This window comes from Castor canadensis, chromosome 9 (genome assembly GCF_047511655.1).
Source record: "Castor canadensis chromosome 9, mCasCan1.hap1v2, whole genome shotgun sequence".
NCBI classification, from domain to species: domain Eukaryota; kingdom Metazoa; phylum Chordata; class Mammalia; order Rodentia; family Castoridae; genus Castor; species Castor canadensis.
Genome location: NC_133394.1, coordinates 149,535,906 through 149,544,067, shown reverse-complemented (window position 1 = coordinate 149,544,067; position 8,162 = coordinate 149,535,906). Strand labels below are relative to the sequence as shown.

The 8,162-nt window shown below is 45.2% G+C and overlaps 1 protein-coding gene across 2 annotated transcripts in view; it reads left to right on the top strand.

Annotated features, from left to right (window-relative positions):
- Positions 1-1,330: 1,330 nt before the first annotated feature.
- Positions 1,331-8,162, top strand: part of Stx18 (syntaxin 18) — a 106,576-nt gene continuing 99,744 nt past the window's right edge. Inside the window, exon 1 of one of the 2 annotated variants that reach the window (XR_012435880.1) lies at positions 1,331-1,603. Coding sequence is in view for 1 of the 2 variants with exons in the window: in XM_074042625.1 (XP_073898726.1) it covers positions 1,436-1,603 (168 nt within the window). In the remaining variant the exon portion in view is untranslated. The remainder of the gene's footprint in view (positions 1,604-8,162) is intronic. The other variant, XM_074042625.1, reaches the window with a different exon arrangement.

Genomic DNA, 8,162 nt, shown 5'->3' with positions numbered 1-8,162 from the left:
AAATCTTCTCCTCCTCTCTTTCTGGAAAATGTGTAATTTTCTTGACATCTATTTCTTATAAACTTATTTAACACTGTGCTTCTGAAACTTTTGATCTCGGAACTCCTATAGTCTTAAAAATTACTCATGCCCCTAAACAATTATTTACATGAATTTTATCTATTGATATTTACCATGTTAAACATAAAAATTGTAAGTATTTAATTATTCATCTAAAAAGGGTAAGTCTATTACATATTAACATAAATTATACACTTTTACGAAAAAACATGTTTTTTTTCTTCAAAACAACAACAAACTTGGTAAGAAGAATGCTTTAAAATTTTTGCAAATCTCTAAAGTGTGGCTTAATAGAAGATAGCTGCTCTGCATTTGGACTGTTGCGAGATCAGAGTCTCTGGAAAATTCAACATACATCTCATGAGAAAATGAGAATGAAAAGGCAAATATCATTTCAGGATTACTATGAAAGCAACTTTCCATCTTGCTGACCACTAAAACTGTTTATTAATACACATTCTATTTATGCCTTTTCTTTAAGGAAAAAAAAAAGCCTTCAATGAGATCTTGAATTAAAATTGAACGATTAACCAAAATTGCAGAAAAATCTCATCGGCTGACTTGTGGTCTATTTAAATAACTACGACTCAAGATGGCACCGTTGAAAGCTATATATTAAGAATGAACAGAATCCAGTACCTTGGAGCCATTCTTTCATCTTCGTCGGCATCTTATGCATTTCTGCTTACCTTCAAGTCTCTGCTCAGAGACACCTGCCCTATAGACGGTCCCCAGCCTAAGCGACAAGCCTGGCCCCAGCCATGCTACCCACAGCGCTAGCTAACACTAAGTCTTCACACGCATCTTAATCCTCGTGAACTCCGAGGAAGGGGCGGCTTCCCTTTACACAAGGGGCTTTAGGTTGGAGAAGGCAGGCCTTGGCTTCTGTTTCTTGTACACTTGTACAGTGCTAGCTGCAGTGACACCCATGGTCACCGTCCTGCTCAAGGTGCGACGCTGAAGTCAAAGGCCAAGGGTGACACCCTCCGCATCCTCGCCACCAAACCGCCTGGCTCTCAGGGAACCCCGACAGGGTGCGAGCCTTCGTCTCCGGGTCCTCTCGCTGCCGGGGCACACAGGAGCTCGGGGAGGTCTTCGCTATCCGCCAGGGTTTGCTGGAAGGTGCAAGGGGCGACCAGGCGCCGCACACCACGGAGTCTTGGGGTCCTGAGTCTATCCAGCACGCCGGGTGAAGCCGGAACCTTTCTCCTCTCGCCGCGGTCTCCAGGCGGAGACCGGAACTATTCTTCCCGAGTTCCCGTTGCCGCACGGAAGCGTGCAAAGCCGGAAACAGTCCTCCGGCGGCCAGGTTCGCGCTGGGGTCGCCGGCTGCTGACGGGAACGGGCCTGTGCGGGGCCGCGGGTGCAGTTCGCAATGGCGGTGGACATTACGTTGCTGTTCCGGGCTAGCGTCAAGACAGTGAAGACGCGGAACAAGGCGCTGGGAGTGGCGGTAGGCGGCGGGGTCGACGGCAGCCGCGATGAAGTATTCCGCCGGAGCCCTCGGCCCAAGGGCGACTTTTCCAGCCGGGCCCGCGAAGTGGTGAGCTGGTTGCTATAGAAACAGCGGGCTAGTGGGGGTGGGGACTGACCCATGCCTGGGATCCGCAGATCCCAAATCAAACCCAGTCCCCGTTAAGCATTGTGTGACGGAAGTGGTCCCGGTGGGACAGGAGAGTTGGCCTTAGGGAGCCGCCAGCCGTCTGGGGAAGGGACGAGCTTGTTTTGGGGAGGGGGACGTTTCTCCGGGTGGGGGGCGCCCCGATGTTCGCCGCGGAGTGTATGGGTTACCTTGAGAGGGGATGAGCTCTCTGTCACTGCAGTCTCGAACTCCAGGGAAACTCCCCACAGTCCTTTGCTCCAGGTCGCAGCGCTGGCCACGCTGTCTTTGCCTGCTCTGTTTCCTTGTCTGCCCTGCCCCCATGGAGTTCAAATCCCGTGTTCAGAGGAACTCTCCCTTCCCCTTGTACGGCTCGGTAACTCCTGAGACCGACTGAGGATCATCTTGCACAATCACTGTGGGTGACAGCCCTCCAAACTGCTTTCTGTTCCCTGAACACAGCAGGCGTTTCGTCTGTCTCCCCGGATCAGGAACCTCTCGTTAAGGGCAGGAACAGGGTTGGCTGCGGCTCAGAATGCATGACTCATGGCATTGCTTAGTGAATGTTCCTTGAATGAATGAATGAACAAACGAACAGATAATTGCCTGTTTCCCCTCCCTAAAAAGGGCACCTCATAAGGGAACAGATAATATTTGCCTTGTATAGTGTGTTTGACACTAAGGGTAGATGTGGGGCCTAAAGCTTGTACAGTTCTGTCTGCCCTCTTTAAGCTCCAGGTGTGTTTCCCAAACCACTTTGCTGTCTTGTGGTTTCATTGCTTGCTTGCAGAGGAGAGCCAAGCAAGTACAGGAGGAAGTAGTGAAAATCGTGTGCAGGTACTGCTGGGAGCAGTGCCAGAGCACTACAAGTACAGCTTGCACTTGGAAAGATAGCAGCTTTTCTGTGTTAATAGGTGTGGCACCTACACAGCTGTGAGCATGGCAGCCAGTGCTAGTTTCCCAGAGGATCCTGTACTTCAGAACCCTTTGCAGCTTTGCATCCCCAGAGCCATTACCAATTGTTGGGCCTGACATTAAGTTGAAAAACATCTACCTGACAGTTAAAATTGATTTGTATTCCTAAAGCAGAATCATGACTTTGTGTGTGTGTGTGTGTGTGTGTGCGTGTGCGCGCAGAACTGGGGTTTGAACTCAGGGCCTTCACCTTGAGCCACTCCACCCTATTTTTGTGAAGAGGTTTTCAAGATAGGGTCTCAAAGAACTATTTGCCCAGGCTGGTTTCGAACCACGATCCTCCCTATCTCTGCCTCCCAAGTAGCTAGGATTACAGGCATGAGCCACCAGCGCCAGGTGAATCATGACTTTTTAAAAAGCACTTTAAAGTATCTTGAGTTTATCTTGTTCAGGCTTATCATTTTATAAGTGAGAAGACTAACAGCAGGAAAAAGGAAGTGACTGGTCCAAAGTCAGAACGACTGGATGAGCCACAGTCAGAGGTGGGAGGCAGGCCCTTGGAGTCAGTTTAATGCTTTCCCCCCATCCTCCTACATTCACTACAGTTTTAAACGGAAAATTCTGTAGCTTTTGAATGGCAGAATTCCTTCTTTTTGGGTTAATACTGAATGGCCCTTGGAGCAGAAAGAGTTGGATTTGAATATTTCCTACTGGCTGTTTGAATGCGGACAAGGTACTTAACCTCAGTTTCCTCATTCTAAAATAGATTGATTGCAACCTTAGAAGGTCATCAGGCAGATGAAACGTGATAAGGTATGCAGCTGCCTACATGAGCTTGAATACTTTTGGTTGCAAGTAATTGTAACCTACCATAAACTAACCTGAACAAAATGGAAATGTCCTGACTTACATGACTGGGAAGTCCAGGCTTGGAGCGTCTTTCTCCAGCTCTTACACATAGAACATCCTGTCTTGTAGCTGTCATTAGGATCAAAGGGATAAGGATTCTTTAATTGGTCAAATCGTATGTCCACCCCAATCTGTCGTCAATGGTAGCTTGGATTTTATGAGCGTTGTCCCACCAGAGCCATGGGAAAGGGAGTGCTGTGTCTGGGAGCAGGGAGTAAGGGATGGTGGACAGGCAGAACTAACAGGAACATCCCCCACGGTACCTGGCACAGTGCCCGACATCCTTTCACCTTACCTGCTGGTCGTCTTCAACTGTATGGGAAATGAAAGCCTAGAATCATGGGAGTTTACAATGACAGGCTTTGAGTGTGGAGATGCTGCCTAGTGGCAGCTCATCTATTCTCTCACTGATTTATAAAGGTTTCAGAGACCAGGGGAATCCACCACACAGCTAAGTGTGATCCTTGGACATACCAGCTGCAAGTCCAGAGGCAGCAGGGGCCCATGAGAGTGCTGACCAGAAGTCAGAAAAGCTGTGCTAGCTGCAGGTCTGCCATGAGGTGGGCTGGTCACAGCATCTTTCTGGGCGTCAGTTACCATGTTGACAAATCTGGGAGCTTAGACTAACTAGCCACAGGAACTTGTGGTAGAATAAGGATGTTTGGTTATAAATAAGGTTATAGTGATCTTGAGTTGTTGGGAATTCTATTTTCAGATGATGCCCACAGATGAGATTTTGTTCTTTATTATGCCTTGCTTTTGTGAAAACTCAACTTCATTTACTTTATTTATTTATTTTTATCCTTAGGAGTTGATTGTCTTCAGTTCCTAGCTAAAATTCACAGTTCTTAGAGTCAGTCAGATGACTTGGTCCAAGTACTTTTCTGACCTCATCTCCTCTTAGCTTCCTCCTATTCATTCTACTCTTGCTATCTTCTTTGCTCTGTTCTCACATATATTGAGTACGTACGTACCCCAGGGCCTTTGTATTTGTTGTTTTCTCTACCGGAGTACTTTTTCTTCCAGATTCCACATAGCTTGATCTCTGTTAATCTCAGATCTCTGCTCCAATGTTGCCTTAGAGGCATTTCTTGTATAAAAGTGGGATCTTTTTTCTGATCCTTATATTGTTTATTGTTTTGTTACCTAACAGGTATATCCATTTATTTATCATCTATCCACTAGAATATATGCTTCCTAAAAATGAAGACTTTGCACTGAATTCATAGCTTCTAGAACAGTGCAGGGACAAGGTACTCAATATGTATTTCTAGAATTAGTGAATAAAGTGTTAACCTACTATGTCTCTTTGCTTCTATGTTTGGGACTAGATGATCTCTATCCAAGGCTCCTTGCAGTTCTAAAAGTGTGTGGTCTTGATGTGATTCCTGAACAATAGACATGTACATGTAGTCTGGCACCTCTGAGTATTCCATAGATAGCAGCTTTGATTACATCACTGAAGCTCAGCTCTTCTGTGAAGGAGTTCACAGGCTAGTGGAGAGGAAGACACAGATAGCGCAGCACTCAGGTGGAAGTGACAAGCACTGATTCCCCATGTCATATTGGCTTCCTTCCCAGGCCCAGTGTTAACCTAATGTAGGGACCTCAAGAATGAGCTGGGACCACCTGTATTATTATCCCCAATAAAGGAAGTAGGCTTTACTCAAGGGTGAGTACAATCATAGTTAAATGGGGATTTCAGTCAGGGAATGTGGTTCCTGGAAGCAGCATCTGGCACCAGGCGCAAAGGGTCAGTGAGAAGCAGAAAGAGGAGATAGGCCAACCTGTAGGAATACATTGGGAAGCACAGCACACCTGTATGGAATCTTACAGATTTTTTTTAAAAATCTGTGGTAGAAACCTTTTGCAAATGAAATAAGGAACAGCATTAGTTCACCTGGGCCGAGGAGGCAGGGAAGAGACATTTCTTAGTCATCCTACCCTCCTACTGCCCTTCTCCCTTCTTGAGGAAGCCCTTAAGAATCAAGCTAGGGCTTAGAGACCAACAGTGTAAAAACTATAAAAGTGGCTTTTTTAGCTTTGTGATGCAACAGCTTTATGGATTACAACAGCTGAATGTGTACTGTTAGAGCTTGGTGTTGGGAGACGTTTCATGATGTCGATATGAGCACTTCGTGTAGGTTGCCCTTCGGAATTTTACCCAGAACTTAAGAGGACTGCAGCTTTGGAAATCATGTTTATTCAGTGATTAGTTTATTCCATGACCCATTAGGCACTGAACATCTAATGTCAGACATTGCGAGGCCACAGAGAACTATGAGACATATGTCCCAGCTCTTTGAAAATACAGGTAGAAGATAACTAAATATCTGTGGAGGGAGAATTAACGGAAACTTCGGAGAGACAGAAATAATCCAACTAGGCCTTGAAGGCTGAGAACCATTCCACTGAACCTGGGGAGGGGGCAGTTACATTCCCGCAGGTGGAAGAGTGTGAGCAAAGGCAGCAATGCACACAGCAGAGTAGTTGGGAGAGCAGAGGCCAGGCCAGTGTGGCCAGAGATGAGGCTGTTCTGGATTGTTATAGCAGAGACACACAGTGTGTCCTGTAAGTCAAATCCAGCCTGCTCCCTGTTTTTTGTAAATAAAGTTTTATTGGTGTATGGTCATGTTCATTTGTTTACGTACGGGCTATGTATACTTTCATGCTATATCAGCAGCACTGTAGTCCACAAAGGCCTGCAAAGCCTATAGTATTTACCATCAGCTGTGGCAGTGTTTGTAATTTAAAATAATAAGCAGCTGGAGAGCTGATTGTGAGACTGTTACAGTAATTCATATGAAAGCTGAGGAGCCACTTATCAGAGGATCAGTCAAAGTAAGTACAGGCTGAGTCTCCCTTATCTGAAATGCTTGGGCCAGAAATGCTTTGGGTTTCTGAAATTTTTGGATTTTGGAATATTTGCATATACGTGATGAGATAGCTTGTGGATAGGACCCAAGTCTAAACACAAAATACAATAGTCTGAAGGTAATTTTATGCAATATTGTTGTACACAATATTTTGTTTTGTTTTGTTTTTTGGCAGTATGGGGGTTTGATCTCAGGGCCTTGCACTTCCCAGGCAGGCACTCTACCACTTGAGCCATCCACCAGTCCTTTTGCTTTGGTTATTTTTGAGATAGGGTCTCGCTTTATGCCTAGTCCAACTGGATGGCAATCTTCCTAGTTGTGCTTCCCCGAGCAGCTGGAATGACAGGTGTGTGCCGCAAAGCCTAGCTGGTGGCTGAGGTGTGATCTCATGAGCATTTTGCCTGGGTTGGCCTAGAACTGCAGGTGTCCTAGTATCTGTCTCTGGAGTAGCTAAGGTTCAAGCTTTAGCCACTGCAGCTGGCTCAGTGCACTTGGATTTTGACTGCAACCCGTCACATGGGGTCCAGTGTGAAATCTTCCACTTGTGGCATCTTTCAGTGCTCAGAAAGCTTCAGAGTTCAGATTTTTTGGATTAGAGATGACCCACCTATATTTAGTGTTTGGTAGGTAGACTCAACAGACTTATTAATTTAACTAGTAGAGTTAGAAAGAGGAAGAGAAAGTTTCCTAACTTTTTTGTTGAAAGATTAAATGGCATTAAATCACAAGAGCGTTTTTCAAATTTAAGAATAGGGTGACAGTTATTCCTGCCTTCTTAGTTCTAAACAGAACACAGTAGATCTAAGGAACCTGATGGACACTGGAGTTTTATTAAGACAACAGTGGTAGATGACTCCCCAAAATAGTGCTTCCTGAGAACTCTGGACTGGAGAGCATGGCTGGAATCTGGTGGGGTCCTTCAACTTTTCCATACTTAAGTCCTGGAGACACTTGAGTACCAGAGAGATACCCAGTCAACTGCATGGAGATAGACCTGCCTCACAAATCCAGCAAACACTGGTCTGGGCCTTATGGTGCCCACTAGTATTAGGCAAGTCAGCCTCACCCAAGTGCAGATGGGGATTGAGACTCAGAAGGGTCTTTGTAAATGCTGGACACACTCCTGTTCTTCTCAGGGGTGCTTTATTCTTGAAAGAAACTCATCTTGGGGGAATGATTGTATCTCATGTTGTAGAAGCAGGGCTCTCAGGGTAGTTAGTTGATTTTCCTCTTCATTCCAAAAAGAATCTGGAATGGATCAAAGAGTTCCCTCTTTCCTCAGTTTCTATTAGGCAGGTTGCCAGCAGTTCACAGTCTCACTTACTTGGTTGACAGTAGAAGGTCAGTGTATCACTTCCTAGGGTAATGACCTCAGAGTGACATTTTTAGTGAACTTCTTTCTGTCCAGGAGTCTGGTTTCATTTTAGAGACTCAAGATGCAGATTTGTCTACATATTGAGAAAAGAACCATCTATCAGGACAGATCAGCCAAGTTTACATCAACCTGTAAGTCATAATACACTCAGCCCTCCATATCTGCATGTTCTGTATCTGAGGAGTCCCCCAAGTGAGGATTGAAAAGATTAGAAAAAAATTGCTTTTGTACTGAATATGCACATACGTTTTTCTTCTTCTTATTCCCTAGACAATGCACTATGACAATTTACATTGTGTTAGGTATTATAAGTAAGTTAAGGGATTTAGATTTAAGGTATGCAGGATGATATGCATAGGGTACATGCAGATGTCGTCCCCTTTTATATAAGGGGTTTGAGTATCTGGATTTTGGTATCCATAGGGGT